The 27,088-nt window shown below is 36.0% G+C and overlaps 2 protein-coding genes across 2 annotated transcripts in view; one reads left to right on the top strand and one right to left on the bottom strand.

The window, feature by feature from the left end:
• The window catches only part of LOC129224642 (28S ribosomal protein S10, mitochondrial-like), a 30,503-nt gene extending 18,508 nt beyond the window's left edge, over positions 1-11,995 (top strand). The window contains exons 4-5 of the mRNA XM_054859125.1: positions 1,403-1,492; positions 10,542-11,995. Coding sequence (XP_054715100.1) covers positions 1,403-1,492; positions 10,542-10,613 — 162 coding nt within the window. The 3' untranslated portion in view covers positions 10,614-11,995. The remainder of the gene's footprint in view (positions 1-1,402; positions 1,493-10,541) is intronic.
• Positions 11,996-14,937: 2,942 nt separating this feature from the next.
• Positions 14,938-27,088, bottom strand: part of LOC129225136 (ras-related protein Rab-1A) — a 31,656-nt gene continuing 19,505 nt past the window's right edge. The window contains exons 6-7 of the mRNA XM_054859696.1: positions 24,770-24,901; positions 14,938-15,382 (exon numbers count right to left, since the gene is read on the bottom strand). Coding sequence (XP_054715671.1) covers positions 15,182-15,382; positions 24,770-24,901 — 333 coding nt within the window. The 3' untranslated portion in view covers positions 14,938-15,181. The remainder of the gene's footprint in view (positions 15,383-24,769; positions 24,902-27,088) is intronic.

Below are 27,088 nucleotides of genomic sequence, written 5' to 3'. Positions count from 1 at the left end.
TACATCTTTTCGTCTCATTACTCGTCACGACTACTTACAAGCCCATCTTTTTAAAATCGGACTGGCCAGTTTCCTGCTGTGCCCACTATGTGAAGGGACTAAGCAAATGACAGGGGAGCATCTTTTTGATTGCCCCGTTCTTCTCGACGTGCTGAAGGATGTTGTCTTCAGGGAGCTTCCCCATCTTTGTTGTATTGGACTGCAAGGCGCCTTATGTCCGAGAGGACGTTGGTGGGCGTAAATTTAAAAGAAAAAAAAAAGTGAGGTACATCTTAAAAAAATAACGGAATTAAAAACGAAAATTTGGGATCTATGTGAAAAAGGAACTTAAAAAATTTGGGCAGAAAAACTCTCGTGTAATAAGTGAGCATAAATATTTTTGTTGGCAAAATTTACTATTTATGTAATAATCAAGAGTTAATTGCAGGAAACTTTATTTTTTTTCAAAAATAAAGTAAAAAATTACTACGGACTTTATTCTGCGTGCTCTTTTTTTCTTTCTCTGACTTTTACTGGGAAAGTGGGCTAAAAACAAGAAGACTACCCCGAAACACTGTGCTGAAAATATTTTATTTTGGAAAATTGAATAAGAAAAAAATTATTTATTTTTTAAAGTGGTATGGAGTGGCAGTCCGTATTTTAGCATGAGGAAAATAAAATTCTTCAGCACTCAAAAGATTATTGTACAGAGTGTATCCTTATCAAATAACTAGATTTTACTGGAAAAAATAGATAATTTAGTTAATCTGAGACATTTTCTCTAAAAGATTTTTTTATTGACCAATTTAGCATTACAAATTAATGTACTGTTGTGTCATAAAATTACATTCAAAATTTCATTACCCCTATTAAAAGAAGTTTCTATGGGGAAAAATGAATTTTAGCTTGTAAAGATAAATGCAGAAAGAAATTAAATGTTGAACCTAATGTAAGACTAAAACTGTCAAACATGACATTTGAGCCAAGCTTTAAAGTTCTTTGTTTCACAACCCTCCCATTAAAGTTTTTTTCTAAGTAGGCTGAAACTCAAAGAATTATCACTGGGTTTTTTCAGTTGAGTTTGCTTTGTAATATTTTTTTAGCTGTAATTTTAGCTTGTAGCAATGTTTGCTTTGTAGTTCTATATTTTGCAATTATTTTTATTTCTCAAACTGAAAAACGTATCCCAAGTTTTACTGTGTGGTGGTGGTGGGAGGATTGTGCTTGTGACTTAGTGTACAAGGGATTCGCCAAACTCGTACAGATTTTGAAAGGGGTACTAGGAGCACCATTGCCTTTTGAATGTCTTTGTATCATTATCAATGTAATGAAGTTTTTTTTAATTACATAAGCTAGGCAGAATGTTTTTAGTAAACAATATCTGAAATGATTCATGCTAAAGCTGTGTTTTGATTTCTCCTAGATGAAACACCTAACAGGTTCAACTGCAGACACATTTTTAGAATATATTCAAAGGAATCTTCCAGAAGGAGTTTCGATGAAGGTTACAAAGGTTAGTGTAACGTGATTCTTCATAAAAACTCTAATGTAAGAAATGCATTTGTTACAAATCCTGTAAATAGTAATTATTGTAGTAACGTAACCTGTAAATAATTTCCTGTAATGAATATACAACCCCTTAACATATGGCTAAAGTATACAACCCCCTATTCTTTTTATTTTCATTGATAAAATTTGATAACGGTCTACGCATTTCTCGAAGCAGAAAGAATGTTGTGGAAAATTCTTGGATGTTTATAAAAGCCGTTAGCGATGGATAAACGGAGAGTTTCGATTGAGATTTCGAACTGAGTGCATTTTTGCTCTGTTTATTGCGAGGCATTTTCGCTGTGTTGTTTTCGTATTTGGAAGTAAATACGTGTGTAAACGTTGAGTTTACGGTGTTGTGTGATAATTGCTTAATTGCTGATGAATAATTTAGCAGTTGTTGAAGATCTTTCCTGTACATAGTGTAAATAAATTTCCTGTGTTTTTATCAAGAACTGTGTCTTCATTTCAAGAAAGTGGAAGTCGCACCGAATCCGTTACAATTGGCGCCCAACGTGGGGCTTCTTCTGGACTTTCTTGGAGTAAGTGTGACTTTGGACATTTTTTCATAAAGACTGTTTGAATTTATAGACTTTGTTTTTATGGTGATTATTCGCACAATGGATGACCAATTAAAACAACTTCTGGAAGCAATTAATGCTGCGAAAAGTGACTTGGCTGAAAGTTTGACGGCTAATCAAGAGCAATTAAAAAATGATATGGCGGCTAATCAAGAACAATTAAAAAATGATATGGCGGCTAATCAAGAACAATTAAAAAGTGATTTGACTGCAAGTTTTACTGCAAATCAAGAACAATTAAAAAATGACATTGCGGCTAATCAAGAACAATTGAAAAGTGATTTAATGGTACTGAAAAATGATTTAGCTTCTAACCAAGAGGAAATTAAAAACGACCTTACTTCGGTAAAGACTGTGATGGAAAACAAATTTAATGAGATAGAGCATCGAGTTGATGCTTTTGATGAAAAATTTGAAACAGTAGAAAACCGTATCGCAACAGTTGAGAATCATGTGGATGAGAAAATTAAAGACATGGAAAGGAGATTGGCGACCGCGGAAAGCAGCTCTGTACAGTTTTGCGCTCCCACATCGGTTGCTCGACCGTCCATTAAACTTGCCACATTTGATGGGAAAACTTCGTGGCAGGTTTACAAAACTCAATTCATGATAGTGGCGGAAGCGAACGGATGGGACTCTGCTACCAAGGCCTGTCATCTTGCAGCATCCCTGAGAAGTGACGCAGCGGACATTCTTCAGACCCTTCCGGACAGCCAGCGCCTGGATTTCGCCGCCCTCACATCTGCGTTGGAGCTTCGCTTCGGTGAGAAGTGCCAGAAAGATTTCAGCCGACTCCAGTTGAAGTCCCGTTTCCAGAAAACCGGGGAAACCCTACAAGAGCTAGCGGCGGACGTCGAGAGACTGTCTCATCTTGCTTTTTGCGACTGTCCCGCGGATGTTCGAGACAACCTGGCACTCAACTACTACATCGACGGGGTTCGAGATCCGGAAATCCAGAAAGCTCTACGGATGGCGGATGTCAAAGACCTGAGTTCTGCTGTTGTGTATGCGATGAAGTTGGAGGCCGCCCAGCAAGCAACCCGCAAGGATCGCCATTCAATCCGCGGCGTGAAAACTGATGAGCCTGATCCGGTTTCGTCACGCTTTGCTGAACTGGAAAAGCAAATAAAAGAAATTGCAGGAATCCTCAAAAAGACTTCGGCTCCCAAGTACCAAAATGGACAATCACTTAAGTGCTGGAAATGTGGCGGCGAGGGTCACTTACGTAGAAACTGTGAAGCTCGCCAAGAAACCAGAGGGAAGAACACCTCTCCCTCCCAGGTCCAGGAAAACTAAGTCATGGCAATCTCGCGGGGCGGAGGTCGCCAAATTGGAATGAGCCCCATCTTAAAGTTTTCCAGATTTCATCGACGAGTGGCGGCAGTAATGGACTGTTTGTTTACGCATACGTAAACGGGTTTCCCTGCGAACTGATTATTGACACTGGAGCCAATGTTACAATTATTAGAACAGATGTGGCTCGTCAATTTGGACTCAACATTCTATGGACGCCGCCCTGCGTTACCCTCCAAACTGTGACAGGTGACAAGATCGAGATTGAAGGTAAAGTAAACTTGGAAATAGTGTTTGGGAATGCCACCTACCATCATACGGCATTCGTCGCTGATATCACGGACCCCTTCATTCTCGGATTGGACTTTTTGAAGAAATATGACTTCACTCTCGACTTCAAGACTAATGAGCTGCACTCGATGAGAGAAGACATAGCCGTTTTCCCTGCAGAAAGTGATGTAAAATCCGCTCATCAAATAATAGCCCAAACAGATTTATCGATTCCCTCAAGGTCAGAATCATTAATACCTGGCTCCATTGAAGAAACCAATAGTTTTCGATTTCGACTCATTGAATACCCTAACCTAAGCAATAGCCTAAAAGGAGTGCTGGTAGCATCTACGCTTGTGGACCTTTCTAAGGATGTAATTCCCGTGAGAGTCGCCAACGTGAGTGAAAGGCCAAGGAATATCCGGAAAGGTGAAGTGTTAGCAACTTGTACTCCAGTAAACTGCATCATTAGAAGAATCAATTCCCCCGAGACTGTGTCTTCTGAGTCCTTGACATCGACGTTAATTGGGAGTGCACCATTAACGAAAGATCAAAGAACTGCTGCGGAACAATTGGTGGACGACTTCAAGCATCTGTTTTCATCTACATCGGAGGATGTTGGCCGTACGAATTTAACGCAGCATAGGATTTACACTGGAGAACACCTCCCTATTAAACAGCATCCAAGACGACTACCGTTCGCCAAGAAGGAAGAGGTTGAGACCCTCCTGAAAGAGATGAAGGAGAATGATGTAATCGAACCTTCATCCAGTCCCTGGGCTTCTCCCATCGTCTTAGTCCGAAAGAAAGATGGCTCCACCAGATTTTGTGTCGATTACCGACGGCTGAATGAAATCACCAAGAAAGAGTTACCCTCTTCCACGGATAGACGACACCTTGGACACTCTTTCCGGACACAAGTGGTTTTCGACTCTGGACTTGAAGAGCGGCTACTGGCAGGTTGAGATACACCCTGATGACCGAGAGAAGACAGCGTTTACAACTGGACAAGGCTTATGGCAGTTTAAAGTGATGCCCTTCGGCCTCTGCAATGCACCAGCTACGTTCGAGCGTCTTATGGAGACAGTGTTAAGAGGACTCTCTTACGAATCTTGTCTGGTCTACTTAGACGATATCATCATCGTGGGACGCAGTTTCGAAGAACATCTGGCAAATCTTAGGAAGGTGCTGCAGAGGCTTAAGGAAGCCAATCTGAAGTTAAGCCCGTCCAAATGTAATTTGTTCCGCCGGGAAGTGAACTACCTTGGTCACATCATCTCTTCTGAAGGTGTACAAACCGATCCAGAAAAGGTATCTGCAGTCAAGAGTTGGAGTCGTCCCGAAGACATCCATCAGCTGCGAAGTTTCCTGGGGCTCTGCACGTACTACAGGAAGTTTGTAAAGGGTTTTTCCAACATTGCACGACCTTTGCATAAGCTGACGGAGAGCAAGCAAAAGTTTGAATGGTCCAAAGAATGCGAAGATGCATTTCTACGACTGAAGGAGGCTTTAACATCAACGCCTATCCTCAGCCTGAAAAATCCTTCATCCTGGACACTGATGCGAGCAACGAGGGCATCGGAGCTGTTTTATCCCAAGAAATTGACGGAAATGAACATGTCATCGCTTACTGGAGCAAATGCTTATCCAAGTCGGAGCGAAATTACTGCGTCACCAGAAAGGAGTTACTGGCCATAGTGAAAGCTGTAGAACACTTCCATCATTACCTCTACGGCCGAAAATTTCTGCTTCGGACAGATCATGCCTCATTAACTTGGCTTTTGAACTTCAAAAATCCGGAAGGCCAGATAGCCAGATGGATACAGCGGCTCCAGGAATATGACATGGAGATCAAGCATCGAAAAGGGTTATCTCACGGTAATGCCGACGCTTTATCAAGGAGACCCTGTCCTGAGAACTGCCACTATTGTTCCCGAATCGAGAAACAGTATGGAACGACTAGCCCTACCGCCTATCAGGTGACAGTGACTCCAACATCATCAGAACCTGATCCATGGAGTGATGACCAAGTTCGAAAAGATCAACTTGAAGACCCCGACATAAAACCAATTTTAGAGTTCATGGAAAGTGACAGTCGACGCCCTAGCTGGCAGGACGTTTCCATCTTCAGTCCTGCAACAAAAAGATACTGGGCTTTATGGAACTCACTCCATTTACGGAACGGCGTGCTACACCGGAAATGGGAATCTGACGACGGCAAGACATCTAGGTGGCAGTTACTACTTCCCCGATCCAGGATTTCAGATGTTCTGAAAGAAATACATAGTAGTGCGACTGGAGGACATTTTGGTGTCTTGAAAACCCTCAATAAAGTTCGGGAGCGCTTCTTCTGGAGCAAGGCGAAGGATGACGTGGAGAAGTGGTGCCATTCTTGTGACGCCTGTGCTGCTCGTAAAGGACCGAAGAAGAGAAGCAGAGGGAAGCTACATCTGTTCAACGTTGGAGCTCCTTTCGAACGAATTGGGATCGACATCCTGGGTCCTCTACCAAGAACTACTGATGGGAACAAATACATTCTTGTTTCCATCGACTACTTCACCAAATGGCCGGAAGCATATCCCATTCCAGATCAAGAGGCTACCACCGTAGCAGAGACTCTAGTCCAACATTGGATCTCGAGATATGGAACACCTTTGCAGATTCATTCCGATCAAGGGAGGAATTTCATCTCTGCTGTGTTTAAGGGCCTATGTCAAATTTTCGGAATTGAGAAAACTAGGACAACACCACTACACCCACAATCGGACGGCATGGTGGAGAGATTTAACCGCACAATCCTGAATAATCTCTCGCTTATGGTATCCAGAAATCAACAGGATTGGGACAAGAAGCTACCTTTGTTCCTGCTGGCCTATCGCAGTGCTGTCCACGAGACTACCGGATATGCCCCATCTCAGATGCTCTTCGGACGAGAGCTTCGGCTACCTTGTGATCTCGTCTTCGGTCGTCCTCCTGATGCGCCTTCATCGCCTGAGGAGTACATCCAGGATCTCCAGGCCCGGTTGGAAGACGTTCATAACTTCGCACGAGAGCGAATCAACATCGCGGCGGAGAAGATGAAGACCCGATACGACACAAGGTCTACTGGACATGAATTCAACGAAGGCGACAAGGTTTGGTTGTGGAGTCCCATCCGACGGAAAGGTCTGTCACCCAAATTGCAGTCGCATTGGGATGGACCCTACAAAGTCCTTAACCGACTAAATGACGTCGTAGTGAGGATCCAGAAATCACCTAATGCAAAACCTAGGGTTGTACATTATGATCGGTTAGCCCCATACTATGGCCATAGTTCATGAGTATTACGTAAACAACCATGGTTGATAACATAAAAGTTGTAGATAATTTTTGCTTTTAATGTTTAGTAATATTTCTTGTTATTATTGTGTTTTCTGTATCTGTTAGTTATTATTTAATGTGTGGAATTGTGAACTTGTGATAGAAGTTTGGCACCCTTTCTGGGGATTGTACTGCCCGGGACGTGCAGTCCTTAGGAAGGGGGCAATGTTACAAATCCTGTAAATAGTAATTATTGTAGTAACGTAACCTGTAAATAATTTCCCGTAATGAATATACAACCCCTTAACATATGGCTAAAGTATACAACCCCCTATTCATTTTATTTTCATTGATAAAATTTGATAACGGTCTACGCATTTCTCGAAGCAGAAAGAATGTTGTGGAAAATTCTTGGATGTTTATAAAAGCCGTTAGCGATGGATAAACGGAGAGTTTCGATTGAGATTTCGAACTGAGTGCATTTTTGCTCTGTTTATTGCGAGGCATTTTCGCTGTGTTGTTTTCGTATTTGGAAGTAAATACGTGTGTAAACGTTGAGTTTACGGTGTTGTGTGATAATTGCTTAATTGCTGATGAATAATTTAGCAGTTGTTGAAGATCTTTCCTGTACATAGTGTAAATAAATTTCCTGTGTTTTTATCAAGAACTGTGTCTTCATTTCAAGAAAGTGGAAGTCACACCGAATCCGTTACACATTGATTCACAAAACTTTTAATTTTTACTTTCTTCTATATCTAATATATAGAAGAAAGTATTGGATTCGTGCAAATTTTCGAATTTCGAATTTTGACGGATTCGAACGTTTTGAGGTGTGCTGAGTCCATTTCGACCATTTTTGGAAAATGTCTGTCTGTCTGTCTGTGTGTGTGTGTGTATGTATGTGTGTGTGTATGTATGTATGTGTGTGTGTATGTATGTGTGTCACGTCTGTGTGTGACCAGTTTTTTTGTGGCCGCTCTACAACAAAAACTACCGCATGAAATCGAACGAAATTTAGTACACATATGTGCCCCTATGTGAACTTGTGCCCATTAGTTTTTGGCGCGAATTCCTCCAAGGGGGGTGGAGCAATGGGATGTTTTTCGAGTTACGCGTGCTTGCTATTCCTCAGGAAGTTACTGGCGGAATCAAACAAAATTTGGTCCACATGTTGGTATTAACAAGAACAGGTGCTGATTCAATTTTGGTGTCAATAACTCAAACGGGGGTTGAGCTATAGAACGTTTTTTGTCGTCAATTGTGACTGCTGTATCTCAAGAAATAATGAACGGAATGAAAGAAAAATTTATCGGCAAGTAGCCCTTAGTGGGTATAAGAACTGATTTTATTTTTGTGTCAACAGCTAGAAAGGGGGTAGCGCAATCACCCGTTTTTTTTTTTCCATTTTGAGTGCCCTATCTCAAGAAGTAATGCTACGTTCTGGTTGAAATTTGGAATATATGTGAATCCATATGTAAACAGGCTTTGGTTCTATTTTGACGCCGATCGCTCCAAGAGGTGTTGATTTTTTTTTTTGCGAATAAAAATATTTTTATTAATGCAACAATAAGAAAGATAAATCGTAATAGATTGTCGTCTGCGTATTTCTCGTGATTTTAATTGTATGGAAATGATAGGAAATATTATCTCAATGATTTAAAATTTTTAACTGCTGCCATCTTATGTTTGTTAACAAATAAAATATTTGTAATTCATTCAAGCAAGGCTTTTAAAATAACTTTCAATTTTCGCTCTTTGCTTTGCTTTTGCAATAATTCAGACATTGGGTCAAGTTTTTGCATGTGTAATTTTGTTTTTGTTGGGAATATTGCTTCCTCGTCAAGCATGGGGATGGATCAGAAAAAAAAAAGAAAAATATAGAAGAAAGTTTCGTGATGGCCACAACATACTAGTTTAAAATGTAAATAAAGCTCCAATTCAACTTGATGCAAACTATACTTCAATCACCAGTTTAGTTTTTCTATGCATCTTGCTTTGATTGGTATTAAATTTCATATGACCACTTTCGTACCTTCGGTTTTATTAGCCAATCTATGGCTGTTCTTTGTTAGATTGCTAAATAAAAAATGATGAAAGCTACTATTTGCAGAATAGTCATTTGGAGAATCAAGCAAAATCTTTGTAAGTTTGTAAAAGCTCATTCTATACATGCAACATCATATTTCCACAGTTGCATATGTTGATAAAAACTTTCACAAGTAGTTTGTATAAAATTTGCAAGATCAGCACAAATAAAGTTATTAAAAAAAAAAAAAAAAACTTTTTTTTTTTGAAGCTGTTAAATTCTATCCTACGGTTTTGGAATTCTGCTTTCAGTCTTCAAAAGAAGTTGGATGAACTGAAAATAACTTATAAACTCATATTAAAGTCTTCAGTGAATGACGATTCCCTATTTTTTTATAAATTAAATGCATGTGCCCAACAGCTCTGAAAATGAACCTTTTTAATTATTCTTCAAAATCATCAGATTTTTTCAATGAAAGGATATAAATAATGCTAAGCGAGTCTCTGTCCAAGGTCGCATATAAATCAAGCCACTAGACAGTTTCTATTTTATTAACAAGCAGATGGTCATTGCAATAACAGAAGACCACAGGAATGGAAGTTGAGAAACAGCTCATTGAAACATAAAATTTATAGTCATTTTTTGGCTTTGAAAGCCATTCACTTGAGCTCTACTACCTACTTGTCTATACATAGATGATATTACAGTCAATCAATGATACAGTAACACATTACATTGGTACATTGAAAATGGATATTTAGCGAGGAGCCGACTGTATTTTAGTCAATCGAATTTTTCTTTTGAGGAGTTCAATCCTTTTTTAAATACATTGAAAGATTGCTGAGCATTATGTAGCACAATTTTTTTTATAATTAAAATAGTTTGTTTACATGCAAATTCTTACCTTTTTGAAATTTTTTGCATGATTTGCCGGAAACAATTCTTGAAAATTTTAGAGCAGTAAATGCCCTTGGTAGCAAAATTTAATAAATAACGGTAATTAAATTTAAAACGCTTATTATTTTATATGTATTGCGAATCAGTGTTGCTTATGTTTTTTTTTTAAATTTAAATTTCTAGAAACATGTGCAAAGCATAGATCTGATGGTTGCAATTTTATTTTCAGAGCATTGGTTAAGATCTTTTTGTGAAAAATGTATGTTTTCCCTGGAAAAATTGCATAACCCGAGCCATGGGAAGTTATAAGCAGAAGTTTTCTAAAATCGTGGATTTCAAAACTTGAAATGTAGCCGACACCCTGTATGTTGGTAGTGTTAAGGAGGCCGGTTTTGTATACATAAATGAATGGTGCAGCAACGCCTATTATTCCATAAAAACCAATAGAGCAAGCTAATATGCAAACACAGTTGAATTATTGTTGATCACAGACAATATTTATCTCGTCAAAACAACTATTCAACTTCAGTTTATGAAAAATTATGCATGCTGAATGTAAGAACTGAGAGAATAAATTTTATGATGCATAAATTTACTTTTATATAAGAAACACTTATGTTTTTTTTTTTTTTTTTGTATTTTTACAGCATCGGATTGAAAAGCTTCCTGATCACATAAAGAATTATGTACCTGAGAAAACTGAAGAGAAAAACCTATGAATTGTAAAAAAATTGTATTTTCCTGTCAGTATAATTAGTTATAATAACTAATTTGTCAGTTGCATTATTGTTTATTATTTTTTATAGAAAATATATTTGCAGTGGAATTCACTTATTTGAACATAGGCGACTGGTGTCCCCCCCCCCCAAAAGGAGAGGGGGGTGAAAAGCGTAGGGATTAGGAAGCATGGCTCCTGGAGCTGATTTTATAGCTTCTAAAATTGTGGACTATGGTATCAAAAATAGACTCACTGTCAATACCTCCTTCCCAAGTTCTATTATGTTACAAGATGAGAAAAGTTCTTTTATTTGAAATTTCGAGTTTTTTTTACCTTTGTAATTTAAGTAGATTCTCCCCATAAAAAAAATCATTTTTAATCAATCGTTAATTTTTAACTGAAAAGTGAGAGGGCATGGCTCCCTTACTTTTGGAATGCCCTCTCACTTAAAGGGAAGGGAAGATCACCCAAGAATTAGTACAATGTACAGTAGAGCCTGCTTACTAGATATTGGTTGACAAGAATACCCAGATTTACGTAATAAATTTAACACAAACCGTTGTAATTTGCTATTTTGATTCCTGTTTATGGAATGTCCAGCTTATTAGAATATTTTATGACAAATTGGCTATTCCATTAAACAAGCTCGACCATATTAATAAATAAATAAAATATTTTCTTGAAACCAACTCTTAGAAAGGTGAATGGATTTCTACAATTCTTCACAATACAAAGCTAATGAAAGCTAATAAAAATTAAAGACTGACAGAACTTTTAGACAAGGGATTCAATCACTTGTTAAAATAAGGGTGTAAAAGCCTGTTGCAGGACCAGATCTGTGTACCCGCAGCGCACGTAAAAAGCTCAATGGTCCAAAAAACCTAGTAAAAAACACTAATACAAAGAGTTGTTAACAAAATGCTCCAAAAAGGCCTGGGATCATTTGTAATGATTATTGATGCTAATTTTAATATTTGAAACAAATTATAGACGTGAATTATAGAATTAGTAATGTTATTATAGCAACTTTAACATCTGCTATGAAAATTAGAACAAGGAACTACAATGATTTTAACGATTTCAGAATCAAATTTTTCTTATGGCCAATCTGTTACTGAAATTTTTAAACTGGTGCAGGGTGAAAAGGAAGCAAAAAACAAAGCCTGAAATGAATGAGGAAAGAAATACAAATGAAGTATTGAGTTTGTAGTAGAAATTTTGACAACACTTCTGTCATAGGTGCTAGCTGTCATAGTTCTTCAGCTTTGCAGCAGCTAGTTATAAACAGCAATGAGTATAAAATTAGGTTATGGAGACTGAGTTTAGCTTTTTAAATGGTTTTCATTCATAAAAATACATTGAAGAAGTCGTAAGAGTTCTGCGAGATATTCAACAAGCATAACTTATGTATTAACTGGGTACAGTAAACTCCCGATAATCAGCGGAATTGGGTGGCACAATCGCCGCAGATAATAAAAATCGCGGATAAATGGCAAAAAGGCTAAAATGACTGACAAAGGTAAAAATTATTTTTCCTCAAAAACATGTATTGTACATGAATGTACAAACATTCATTACAGTAAAAATGTTTTGTATTTTTGTACAACAGAACTTGGCATCAACAAAGAACATGAGCATGTACGATGAAGAAAGTGCAAAAAATAAAACAAAAACTATAAGCTTAAATTTGCAGTTTTTTAGAGAAAAACAGCAATTGGTTTTGCTTTTTGGTAAATCGGGAGTTTACTGCGTTTGTAATACTAATTTGCCCGTCATGTTTGTCAGATGATAATTTGCTGCAAAGAAAATATTTGTGGCCTATTTCTATTTAGAAAATAGAAGGAAAGTCAAACTGAATCAGAACATCCCCATAAATTTTTTACCTTTGTCAATAAGAAATGGAATTTTTGATATTGGGAGAAAGGAAAAGGGAGTCGAAGGCTTAAAAAATTTCAAAAGTTGGAGTTAGTCATTGTGATTAAGACTGTGGTTAACCAGAAGTATTAATTGGTAAATGTAATTTTCAAATGCGATCAATTTTGTTTTTGAAAAATCATTTTCTTTCATAATATTTTACAAAAATGCCGTCGGCAGTGTATGTAGCATACAGCAGGGCAGATTGCAGTGTTAAATTTTAAAAAGTGATATATATATATATATATATATTTGATTTTTAAAAATGGCACCTAGATTGTTTTGATGCCTAGAAACTAATACTAACTAGGTGCCATCTTAAAGCCTCAATTTAAATTCTTATTTCCAACACTGGGAATTTCTCATTTTACTACCACAGACCTGGTTTAAAAAAAAATAATTTACAATCATTTATATCTTCGATAAAGTCATCTGCAGCTATTTCTTTTGTGGGAAACTAGCTTGTGTTGTTGCTGATCCCCTTGGTCTAGACCCTTAGACCAAGAGATCATATCACACTAAAAAATCCCACACTTATCCAACAGATCCCCACAAAGGCACCGATACAGCAAATAACATGAGAGGGAGAGGCAATAGCCGAGCATGGACAAGTAGAAAAAGCCTTGGTAAAACCATCAAAAACCAGACTTTTAATGTTGCCAGCCTTTAGCCTAGCTAAGGCAGTTTGGGAAAGTCTTGAGCAGGTCTTCTGCAAGGACAATCCAGGTTTAATTTAGTAGATTAGTTGAATCAAGTTGTGGAAAATGACACTGAAAGTGAGCTTTCATAACAGGCAATGGCAAAAAACAATAAGCAGACCTAAACCTTCTCAGTTTTGATGGATGGTACTTCACTGATTAAATTCTAACCATGCTGCAAAATAGCGATTTTAAATTACACAAACCAATTTTACAATCCATATTCACATATCAATTTATTTCACTTTCTATCTGAGCTCAACATTTAAAAAGGTTTTGCATTGCATTATTTGATGCAAAATTATCGTTCATGGATAACCTATTTAGGTTTTCTCAATTACATACTTACTCTTCACATTTATATATTATACTATATTGTTAAGCTCAAAACACTTGAAGGTTTCTAATGTTAACTGCAAATAATGGTACAATTAAAAGAAAATTGGAAAACTGTGCACACAAAAGCTTTAATATATTTTTATATAATTTACAATAAAATAGTTATCACTGCATTATATTAGACTACAAAAAAATTGTTTTCAACACATAAGTCTCAAGTTCTTAATATTTTAGAGCCACATTTTCACCTGCATCACTTTCAAAAAAAAAAATTTAAAAGGAGTATGGTGATAAATTCAACAAAAGGAATTTTTTTTTAAACAAAGATAATTCAAGAACATAACTTTTAACTTTAACTTATACAAACTGGGAGAGTTTTTACAAGCATCTTGAAACCTTTTGTTGGCCATTATCTACACAAAAATATGTTTACTTAATAAGTTTTATACAAAAATTTTGAACTCCTTTCAGTCAGCATGAGTAGAATTAAAAAATGCTGAAACAGTAGCATCTTGCAACAAACCGTTCAAATGTAATCGGTTCCACAAATACATACATCTAAGAGCTAAAGACATACATAAAAACTGGAATGCTAAAAATTTGTCCATAAGGTAATGCTGAGATTTCAAATTTAGTTATTTCCAGTTAATGGAAATGTTTCCTAAAACCATAAATATTTTTCCAGAAAGCAAAATCTAAGTACAATATTCTTGCTAAAACTATTATTTTGTACTTAATGTTCTGAAATGTTGGGGGGGGGGGGAGAATACAACATGGCAAAAAAAATTATAACTGTCCAAAAACCTGAGATATATTTAATAATTACTGTAACAGTACATTTAATTTACAATTAATAAATTATCAAATAGTGTAACTTCCCTGTGCTAATGGAAAAAAAAGCTTTTTCCATTAAAAACCTATTCAATAAGCATTTTTGTAATGAATGTCTTAGTCGATTGAATAACACTCTTGCCATAGTCTGACTGTGCAGTCAGATATGATTAGATTTACACTCATAATGAGGCAGACTTTAGATACAATAGCTCTTTTGATAAATAAATAATGAATATCCAAAATTAAAATCTGCCACAAAAATTATACAAAACTTCAAAATAAATATAAAGTTTCAAACAAAAATGTAGATACTTATCCTATGAGAAAAATACTTTTAGAAAGAAAAAAAAAAGTTGAGCAAAATACCTATAATTGTAGAAAAATTCTTGATTGGTCCAATAATTAAATACTCCTAACTATTGAATGTTTCAGAAATGATTAATCGAAAAGGGGGAAGGGGAGGCATCCATACCAGAGCTACCATGATTTTTTTTTTCTTTGGGATTTCTGCTCAACAAAATATAATTAAATACAACTTGATGAATTTGAGAATGTTTTTAATATCATTTGACACAATACAGTACAGCCTGAAATAAATCTAAAAATTTATAAAATAACGGGAAGGAATAAAATGGTGCCACAATATGAAGTTCTAAACATAACCTGGTTTTTAATGTCCTGGCAGATTTCTTATTTCTACCTGCCAAAAAATTGCTTGGAAATTTCACCATATATGAATACAATCTGCAGATGTTTAAACATTTTCTTCCAATTCATTTCATTTCTAACAACATCCACCACTTTGCGTTTTAACCGGAGAACTCGGGTTGATCCTTTCCCCTTGCCGTTGCGCATCAGCTGCACTAGTTGGTGGACCCATACGTCGCTTGATCTCTGCAGCCATTGTCATAAAAGCCTGTTCCACATTTGTAGAATTTTTCGCACTTGTTTCAAGAAAAGGGATGCCCAGCTGGTCAGCAAATTCCTATAAATAAGGAAAAAATTTAAAAAGTCAAATAGTTAATTACTTCAGAATTTGAAAATTCAGAATCTTACATTGCTATCAATATATGACTATGACAGCAGATGAAAATGATATTGAGTATTTTAATATAAAAAGCAATAAATTTCAATTTTTTGAAAACAGGCAGGGCAAGATAGAACCTGATAGCTCAAAGCGAGTTTCAAGTTCCAATTGCATTGTCTCAAAACATCATTCCATTAATTCCCAATCTTATATAGTCTAGTAACAACATTAAATTTTAAGCAGCTTTGTCGAATGGAGAATCCATGCTGCAGGATATTTAAGAACATTGAAGACATGAAATACCATCTACATTTTATGTTAAGTTGTAACCTCCGATAGCTGTTCAATCTTATGCTGTATGATTTGGAGTATTTTTGATGTTTTTCAAATCTTAATAGATGCAACAGGGTTGGACCAACCCTGGTCCTGTACCCCTGGCTGGATGCAACAGGGGGGTTTTGCCACTAACATCTCTTCTAACTGCCTCAAATAGGCTTTAAAAAAATCATTATGCTTTTCATTGTAGACATTTCTCTTGATTTAATGGGTTTAGAAACAATTTCTTTTTTAAAAAATATTTCAATTAAAACCTTTAAAAAAAGACAAGTTCTGGAGGTTTTTTTTCCAATCCTAAATTTTCTTATTTTTTACAATACAAATCCAAGTAATGAAACTATTCTTTTATTAATGTTTATTCTTCTACAATTCATACCTCATCCTTTTATTATATTGAGAATAAAAAAAGTTCTTTAAAAGGTGAAAACTTGACTAAATTTGTTTTAAAAGTACAGTTACACTGATATTTTCTGTTTTAAAAATTTTATAAGTCATTTTTCTTTTTCTTACTCTGACTGGATCCTGCATCGTGGATGTCAAAAATTGTGTGGAAAAAAAATTCTCATTTAGATATTCTACAGAGTTTAGTTCAATATACATAACAGATTGCTTAAATGACACATAATTTATCTCTATAAATCTTATGTGAAGAAGCAAATTAGGTAGTAAAATGAAGTAATGGCTGAAATATGCTTTTTGGACTATATTGAAAAAAAGATTGTGTGTGATTTACAAAATAGTAATAATAATATTTGATACTTTAACAAACAGGTTCATTTTAATATTGTCTATCGGTATGTGCAATATCAGTTTTACTACACATTGTTCCTGTTCAGGACTTCTCAAATTTTCCTCATTTGGTGCAATTAGTATTAGAGTAAGAGCCCATGGGTGCCAGACATACGTCATAGTATAAAGGCCCAAAATTTTACTGCGTAAGCGCACTGGAGCAGGTATGAAGGGTTTGCTATTAGTTAAGCTGACTCGCGCTGGCTTTGGCGGGCAAGAGGTAGCAAAGGCGCGAAAAAATGGTGAACAAAAACATCATAGTATAACGCGTGATTTTTTAATATTTTATTAGGGGTACTATTACGAGTTAAACCTTACAAAGCCAGACACTTAGCACGCTGGCTTTGCGCAGCCAGACACTTCAAAGCAGGGAAAAAATGGTGCACAAAAACATCATAGTATAAAGCGCGATTTTTTTATATATTGTAAGGGGTGCTACTAGGAGTTACGCCTTACAATGCCAGACACTTCGCACGCTGGCCTTGCGCAGCCAGACACTTCAAAGTTGGGAAAAATCGTATCCAAAAACATCATAGTATAAAGCGTGATTTTTTTATATATTGTAAGGGGTGCTACTAGGAGTTACGCCTTACAATGCCAGACACTTCGCACGCTGGCCTTGCGCAGCCAGACACTTCAAAGTTGGGAAAAATCGTGTCGAAAAACATAGTATAAAGCGTGATTTTTTTATATTTTGTAAGGGGTGCTACTAGGAGTTACGCCTTACAATGCCAGACACTTCGCACGCTGGCTTTTGCAGCCAGACGCTTCAAAGTGGGGAAAAATAGCGTCCAAAACATAATAGTATAAAGCGTGATTTTTTTATATTTTGTAAGGGGTGCTACTAGGAATTATGCCTTACAATGTCAGACACTTCGCTCGCTGGCCTTGCGCAGCCAGACACTTCAAAGTTGGGAAAAAAGTGAGCAACTTTATGTATTTTTATGAAATGTGATAATAACACCTTTTATTTCTTGGCACTAATAAATTACATATTTAATCCTGTTCTAACTTGCGGGAAGAGTGCAATTACTGAGTATCTTTTTTAGTTGTATAGGTACGGCTTCTGCCGTACAGGGTCGTTCCTCAATTTGTCGCACTTTTATTTAGACCTACATAGATTCTTTATCACATTTACGAGGAGCGACTCAGACATGAAAAATCGTATTACTGGTCAACCTTTTCTTCAGTGGCGGATACAAGGGGGGGGGGGTCATGGGGGTCACGACACCCCCCCCCCCCCCCCCCAAACCCATGACAGTTTTTGAATGTTTGCTTGAAAAAATAAAAAAATTAATCGAAATAAAAAATTTCGAATTCAATTTTTGTGGGCTGAACAATGAAGGGAAGTGGATACAAGGAGCGGGGGGGGGGGGGGGGGGGGGGGGGGGGCATGACGGTCGCGACCCTTTCCCTTAATCTGCGACAATACTTTGCAATCATTACAAGGTTCATTGAATTTGAGTAGTGAAAATGACTGCTTGAAAAAAAAACCAGAACGAAACCATAAATAATATTTTTGAATTCCTTTTTTTGTGGCATCATTTGTCATTTTTCTATTGATATATAGCTGCACTTGAGACAGTTTTTCTACGGCGCTGTTCATCAGGCGCCGAAAAATGAAAAGTAACCAAGAAGTGTCTGCCACCCGATCGCTATGATAGTTTTTGTAAAACTGCAGGCAATTTATTGATAAAACATTTGAGTGTGTAAATATTTTTATGTAAAGTATCTGTAAATTATTATTCCTTTCTGTTGTGATCTTTAGACAGTTTCGTTTTTGTTCGTGCTGAGTTATTTGTAAATGTGCTGTAAATAGTTAATTCAAAAAGTTCAAATCAGTGTTTTGGATTTTGTGTCGTGCAAGAAATGTAAAATTTTAGTTTCGTGTTTGCGCGAAACTTCCCGTACGTTAGCCCCTTTTATTAGACGGAAGCTGTGCAGAAAAAAGCCGCGTTTTGTAAGAAAAGGACTTCCTATGACAAAACCAATGAAGCTTCGGGTGACAAAATATTGTTGTCTTTTTTTGCAAAGTTAAAAAAAAACTTCTGTATCAGAGTCTGCGACGTCTTCGTCCACCACCGATTTTTCTGCAACTGAAAAGAATCAATCGGTGTCAACCGAATTATTCAGAAAATGTTTAATTTTTAATTAGATTTTCGCCGCATTTTTAAGTGAAGTTGTAATAGTATATTAAAGAATTTTTTTCCAAAAATATGCAACTGCTCATTTTTTACAATTTTTTAAAACACATCGTATCTTCCAGCAATGGCCCAAGGGGAATAAACTTTCTTCCTTTCACAACCTAGCTGTGACGTCATAATAGTGCGAAAAGGTTCCTTCCAATTGCTGTGACGTCCTGCCTAGATTTCGATATTGAGTAATTGAATATAATTCGCTGCAACGTCTTTTTTTTTTTCTTTTTGCTTTTGCTAACGGTAGCACTTGCTTTTCTATTTACTTTTTTTTTTAACTTAGGAATGCTTTCTTTTTTGAATCATCCCTTCCCCGCCGGACGTTTCGCTGTATCATTTTACGTTACATATTTGCGTAATTAAATTAAAATATTGAGTTTTTTTTTTGGCAAACGCTACTTCTTGCGCACTACGGGAAACAAGGAGGGGTTTTTTTTGCGCTATTTAATTAAATGAATTAAGCTCCTAATAGCACCATTTACAAAATATTAAAAAATCACGCTTTATACTATGATGTTTTTGGACACGATTTTTCCCAACTTTGAAGTGTCTGGCTGCGCAAGGCCAGCGTGCGAAGTGTCTGGCATTGTAAGGCATAACTCCTAGTAGCACCCCTTACAAAATATAAAAAAATCATGCTTTATACTATGATGTTTTTGGACACGATTTTTCCCAACTTTGAAGTGTCTGGCTGCGCAAGGCCAGTGTGCGAAGTGTCTGGCATTGTAAGGCATAACTCCTAGTAGCACCCCTTACAACATATAAAAAAAATCACGCTTTATACTATGATGTTTTTGGACACGATTTTTCCCAAATTTGAAGTGTCTGGCTGCGCAAGGCCAGTGTGCGAAGTGTCTGGGATTGTAAGGCGTAACTCCTAGTAGCACCCCTTACAATATATAAAAAAATCGCGCTTTATACTATGATGTTTTTGTGCACCATTTTTTCCCTGCTTTGAAGTGTCTGGCTGCGCAAAGCCAGCGTGCTAAGTGTCTGGCTTTGTAAGGTTTAACTCTTAATAGTACCCCTAATAAAATATTAAAAAATCACGCGTTATACTATGATGTTTTTGTTCACCATTTTTTCGCGCCTTTGCTACCTCTTGCCCGCCAAAGCCAGCGCGAGTCAGCTTAACTAATAGCGAACCCTTCATACCTGCTCCAGTGAGCTTACGCAGGAAAATTTTGGGCCTTTATACTATGACGTATGTCTGGCTATCATGGGCTCTTGGACTATATACGTTGCACCATTTGGTATTCATTTTTATTTTGTACATTAGTTCGAAAGTTTAGTTCAACGTTGGACAAGCTTTTACTTTTTTTAAGTGTTTCCAATGATTTGATACCTTTTCAAATCTCTTTTTTTGTAATCATATGAAGTTTTTGCATTTTTCTTAAATTCAATATTTTATCATGTTAACTTTTTAAGTCACCGTGCAACTAAATACTAATTGTTACTGCACAATATTTTCAGTAAGTTACTGCCCGTTAGCCAGGGCTAAGGCAGAAATACGTGAAATACACCGCCAGCTCAGTCATTTCCAGCCGAGGACTGCAGTTTCGTGCTTATTACATACCTGCCAACCTCTGAAACTCAAAAACCAGAAGATCAAAGTTCAAAAAACAGAAGATTATGAAAAAAAAAAAAGATTTTTAACCGACGCATATTTGCATTAGATTCATTTTTTCACTGTAAAAATTTAAAGAATTTTATCAAGTAAAAGAAAAATTGAATTCATTAATATGATTTAGCATTAAGTTTATTTAACTGCAAACAATGATTAATAGTATGAAAACAAATTGTGTCTTTAGCACTGTCATAGGTGGTACAAATATTACAAAAGCATATGAAGTTAAAATTTTAGAAAAGTCCACATCAATTACTGTGTTAAAAATCCTAATGTTGCTAAATAATATTATAATTTATTACTGCTGAGTCGGTTAACAGTCGCTTTTTTGGCCTTCAAAAGCATATCTTGATCCATAGCATGACATGGCACATTATTTTTGCCCTTCAAAATCAGCAAATTTTCAAGAGTTTCCTCACTTAATGAAGCCCGAAATAACGTTCTATTTTTTTTTACAATGGAACACTCTCACACTCGGCGTTGCTGTGTGGGATTACTAAAATACCTGAAAGGACACTCGCAATTCTGTTATACTTCAAAGCTCCATTTACATTTTTAATTTGCTTAAGAATATGAATTTGCCGATCGACTCTGTCCTCTTTCAACACATTTGTCAGATCTTCGCTTTGGAGAGCATGAAATTGCTCTTCTAGCTTGTCCCAGGCATCTTCATCTTTTTCTTCTTTTGGCAACAGAAATGGGAATTTTTTAATGAAAAATCTGATTTTGTTAAATGATTGATTCTCAACAGTCTTTAAATTTACTACGCTTGCATTATGAAGAACTTCAGATTACAAAGGAAATTTCTTTGTTATATATGAGCAAGCTGCTGTGTAATATTTTCTTACATTGGCATAAAATTCCTTCTGTTCAGCAGGTTTCAGGTATTGAACAATTTCATACGCAGAATTACTGATGAAAACATCAGCATCTTCTTTTTGGTTGCTCATATCTTCAAAGTTTACTTGCAAAACCTCAAACTCTTTTATAACAGAAGGCTTAACAAACTTGATTAGAAGACTCTTCAAAAGATCCAGCAAAATATCTTGCAGTTTGTGTACAAGTGGCGCCGAGGACTGCAGAATGACATTTCTCATATTAAATTCTGATGCAATACTCAATAAAAAGTATGAATAAGCTTTGTTTTTTTCTGAAGACAAAAAGTAAAAAATCCTTTCTTCTTGAGTGACTGCTTTCACCTTTTTTATTCCTTCCCCACTCTTCTTCTTTTGAAGGTTTTCACAACTCTTAGATTCCGTTGTGTTTTTGGAAGAAACTTTTTTTTGCTTACTTTTGTTTTGCTTAGTCACTGACACAACCTGTGATGCATTACTCTTGAAATGCTTGACTGTATCCTGTTCAGCTTCTACTTTTCTCTTCTTGCTCTCTTCTACCACGCCATTCAACTGTCTTAAGTTCGAACTTACCACATGGTTGGGTTTCTTTACTTCACCCATAAAAAAAATTCAGAAGAGGGGTCCATTGCTGAAGTAACCTGTCCAAACACTTATGCAAAGACAACCATCTAGTTGGCACATGTTTCAAAAACTTTCTCACTTCTGTGTTGTGCAAAACTTGAAATCTCTTCAATTCTTCCTTTCGATTTGAACTTTTCTCTAAGTAATAAAATATATCAATTATATTTTGCTCAACATCAGCTGGTATAGCTGCAGCTGCTTTACGAGCAGCTAAATTAATTAAATGGCAACTGCAACCTATTTTAATTATTTCATTGTTCACTTCCTTTAAAAAGTGGATGACTCCCTTATTTTCACCAAGCATTACATGAGCATTGTCAGCCCCAAATGCAATGCAGTTTTTTTAATGGAATTTTATGCTTCTCAAAAACCTCTAACATACTTTCAAATATATTTTTTCCGGTTGACCTTACTTTTAAAACATGTAATGACAAAATACTATGCTGTATATCACCAGTCTCATCATTATAAAACGATACAACTATAGGATACATCTTGCAATCTGTATCATTGCCACCATCAATTCCAACTGAAAATGGCAATTTTTGCAGGGATGTTATGATTTCTTCAATCCTTTCAGAGGCAAAAACACCAACTATTGCAGAAGTTTTAGTTCGTCCACAAGCATATTTTTTTGCAATATTGGAATCACTAAACATTTTCTTGAATAGCGAACCAGCGTGGTCGGCGACACTCAACGGTATATTGTGCTCCACTAAGAAACTAGTAAAGAGGCATTCCGCATTAATCACTGAATTGTCCACATTAGTAGTTGCACTGGAGAAAAATCCACTTATTTTCTGCGACTGATTATCATCAATCAGCTTTGCTTTATCCACGTGCCTTTGCCGGTTTTGGTGCTGTACTATATCACTTTTACCGCCATAGCATATCTTGAAGTCAGTGAAACATATAGTGCAAAACGCATACGAATCGCCACACTTCGATTTTTTTATCCAGCTAAATTCACACGCATATATGTCTCTATAATGTTACAGATATTGCTTTTTTTTTCTCCATACTTGAAAGGACGTTCGAAAAACAAAAGCGTAGCGTTGTGTAAACAAAACAGCGCACAGCTGTGCCTCTACATGACCGTCGTACAGGGAAGCGCGTCGCTATTTCCCTGCGCTGTGATTCGTCGTTTTCTTCCGAGGCATGACGCAAGGTTTCGATTGCGATGATTTTATCTTCGTTTGTATCGTTGCCATCGCTTAGTAAAATAATTTCGCAAAACAGAAAAGAATGAGGGAAACAAGTTTTAGCTTGCGTTCGACAAGCACGACCGGTCGTTAATCAAGTGAAAGCAACGACGTCAGCTAATGATAAAGCATTGGAGGCGACGTCATTATTTCAACCGGTGAGCTACCGGTCGCTCATTGAACGCAACTTTACCGAAAACGCAAAAAAACGGAAGATTTTATTTTCTGGCCGGAAGGACGGAAGATGGCAACGAAAAACGGAATTCTTCCGTCAAAAACGGAAGAGTTGGCAGGTATGTTATAAGCACTCATCAGCCCGGCATAGGAAAGTGACTGAGCTGGAGATGGAAAACCTCTTAAGAAAGCCAAGAGTACCAAAAAAACTGGTAGCTAATACAGAATTAGCACTCCTAGCTTTCTTAAGAGGTTTTCCATCTCCAGCTCAGTCACTTTCCTATGCCGGGCTGATGAGTGCTAATAAGCACGAAACTGCAGTCCTCGGCTGGAAATGACTGAGCTGGCGGTGTATTTCACGTATTTCTGCCTTAGCCCTGGCTATTGGGCGGTAACTTACTGAATATACCTGCCTTGCCTTCAAAATTTCGAGTTGAACCGAACCATTGCTTCGATCACTCGTCTGGTTTGTGCTAATTCTGTATTAGCTACCAGTTTTTTTTGGCACTCTTTGCTTTCTTAAGAGGTTTTCCATCTCCAGCTCAGTCACTTTCCTATGCCGGGCTGATGAGAGCTAATAAGCATGAAACTGCAGTCCTTGGCTGGAAATGACTGAGCTGGCGGTGTATTTCGCGTACTACACAATATTGTTTAGTTCTAATGATTTTGTCTAAAATCCTGTGTTCTATTATCCTTTCAGATTTTGTATCTGCAGGTGTTAGAAAACACATCACAAAGAAATGAGTTAACAAAAAATTTCAATTTGATAAATACTGCAGGACAATGTTAGAAATAAAATAGTTTCACTATAATGTTGAAATCTGGAAAAAGTTTCTTCCATCAACACAGTAAATACATTCCCTTTGTATCATAGTATTTTTTATAAAATAGAAACAAAGGTAGGTTTTTTATGAAAAGAGAAAAACAGAAAAATTAGGAATTTTTTTTAATCAGTCACTCGACTTAGTGCTGTTGGTAGCTAGACAATCAAGTACTTATTTCACTATATTTTGAATACAAACTGACCAATTGGCAGCAATCAAACTGCGGTTTAGTGTGTAAAAACTTTTACTCCATCAAAACAATATTTCTAAGGAAATATTTAGAATTTCAATTTTTTGCAAAAACTTACTTTCTAATAATTTTAAAAATTACAAACTAATATCAATAAAAATTTCATAACTGAAAGGGGTGGGAGTGAAGAATTAATGCTCTGTGAAAAGGTTCTACATAATCTTCTCTATTCTAACCATGAATATGTTTATTAATAGTTTGCCTCAATAGATGGTCACACCAAGGTTGGTTCAAAATTATGGCATACTTCTGAAAAAGGAGACCAGGAACTCGGTATTCACGGTAACTGCCAACCACAGGACTTTCGGACCCATGGGTGTAACGAGCATGTACTGCTCATTTACTCTGCCAGAATTTGGCAGTCACACTCTAAACCAGAGACACTACGACTCCCAATTCGGATGCACTAGGCAACCCTGCAATCCATTAATAATCTAAAACCAACAATTCAAAAGTATGTCAAAACTTACTTTGGCTGTTACATAATCTACTACTTTCTTTGGTGTTTGGTCACATTTGTTGCCTACTAATAATCTATTTACATTTTCAGATGCATAACGATCAATTTCTTGCAACCACTGTTTCACATTATTAAATGATTCCTAAAAAAGAGACAAAATATGAGTATCTGAGGCAACTATTTTTTCTGCATTTTACTGAGAAATGAAAGGCATAAACAGGCATTCAATAATTCCTAAGCACTCAGACCAGATTGTGTGCCATTACTTCATCCAAAAACTCTGAAATGAATTTCTCTTTACCCTCATAATCTCACCTAACCTTTAAATGGTAATATTTTACATGAGCCATTAGTATTAATTTAAGCATATGTCAATTCATTATGAAAGGGCTATGCGTATATTAGACGTAATACAGCTGATAAAATTATATTCATAGATCACTTTTTAAAAATATCCTTTTGTATTACAGAACATTTTAAACCCCCAACACACAAACGAAAGAGGCAAGTTTGACGTTTCTGTATCTGTGTCTTTCTGTGATACTTTAATGCAGCGTTTCTTAAATTGTGTTCCGCGGAACCCCAGGGTTCCACGAAGCTCTCCGAGGTTTCATGAGACTTAGATGATCTCATTTCACATCTTTCAAATTTGTCGCTTAAAAAAAAAAAAAAAATCAATAAAAACGCTTTCCCAAAATTAAGTTTACTTTTCCTTTCGTATACTAATCCGAGTTTTATTACCCATCAGGGTTAGCAACTATGGGAATAATTTCATTTATTGCCCAAAATTCTGCCTTTAAGATTCAACTTCAAAATTTTTCCAAGATCAGTCATAAAGCACCTCTTTCTCACTTTTAAACACTACAATTTTGAAAAGAAAATACGGAAGCTACTGACCTAGTGATGTGGATTGGGTAAATAACCAGCGGGTAGGTAAATATTTTTTGGGTATTTACCCGGGTATTTACCCAAGGTCTGGGTAAATATCCAAAAACTGGGTATTTTACAAAAAATGCAAAAAGTGAATGGATTTTTTTTTTAAAATCTTAATATAAAATAATTGGTAAAACTAATACATACATATGAATTACACAGTTCATAATATTTTTTATTGAAAGACTTGATGAAAAAGATGAAAAAAAAAAACATATCGTGAACCAAAGAATCTTTCTTTTCAATGTCATAATGAGAGAAGTATAAGCAATTCAATGATGAACTTTAGGATTTCAAAATCACAATCTAGGTTAGTCATATCCAAAATGAAAAAAAAAAGAAAAGAAGCATGAAGGATGTTTGGAAGAGTAAACTGAAAAGTTATTAAGACTATGATGTTATTTATTTATTTTATTGCTGTTGAATTGATAACGTGACAAATATAGAAACAGTTTTCACATTAATATGCAAAAATAAATAAAAATATTGTTTTCTGTTGCCTTGCTCATTTGCATTTGCTCCCCAGTACTTCATGATGAAAATTTATTTCAAACTATTTTTATTGACATTTCGTTATATTTTGATGACATGCAGGGACATATTACTAGGTTATAAAAGACTAGGACCTTAAAAAATTGATGTTTGCTTTTTTTTATAATCAGTTAAGCTTTTTACTTTTTATACAATGGCTTTTTACATCTGAAATTTGGCTATCAACATTGAATAGGCATATCCAACACATTTAATGTGATTATCATATTAGATTGCTAAGTTGTTTCACACAATAATTCTTTAAATATGTGAGAAAAATATAATTTTTGGGCAAAAACTTATTGTTTTGTATATGGTAGGTTATACATAGTGGAATATATACTGAAAAGTTTTTTAGTTGAATATAAATTTTTGAAATAAATACCCAGGTAAATACCCACTTTGGGTATTTACCCGGGTATATACCCTGGGTATTTACCCCTAAAAATAAATACCCGGGTATTTTACATCACTATACTGACCCCCTAATATCACCAAAGGTAGTTTATTGTTTTGGGCTTTGTATCTACATGTCTCCCTGAATTGTCTTTTTTCTGCAAAGCCTGGTAGCCATCCGCTTCTTTCGACGAAATATTGAAGCGGGAAATATTTTGCTTCTACTTAATTAAATAATTTATACACAAATAATACACTATCACCATTCTTGAATTTTGCTTAAGTATACCTTATCAAAGAATTGGGATTCAATAAAACAATGATATCAAGAACTGTTTGTTGGGTCTGCAGACTATTCACAGCAGAAGCATTCTGAATGCTTTGGAACTGAATTTTTTCTTGCGGCGGGGGTGGTGGTGTTACCTTCATTATGTGCATTAAATTATTTTCGTTATACAAATCATTAAGC

Source organism: Uloborus diversus, chromosome 6, assembly GCF_026930045.1.
Source record: "Uloborus diversus isolate 005 chromosome 6, Udiv.v.3.1, whole genome shotgun sequence".
In the NCBI taxonomy this organism is placed as follows: Eukaryota; Metazoa; Arthropoda; class Arachnida; order Araneae; family Uloboridae; genus Uloborus; species Uloborus diversus.
The sequence above is the reverse complement of the archived record's forward strand: the minus strand, read 5'-3'. Positions and strand labels throughout refer to the sequence as shown.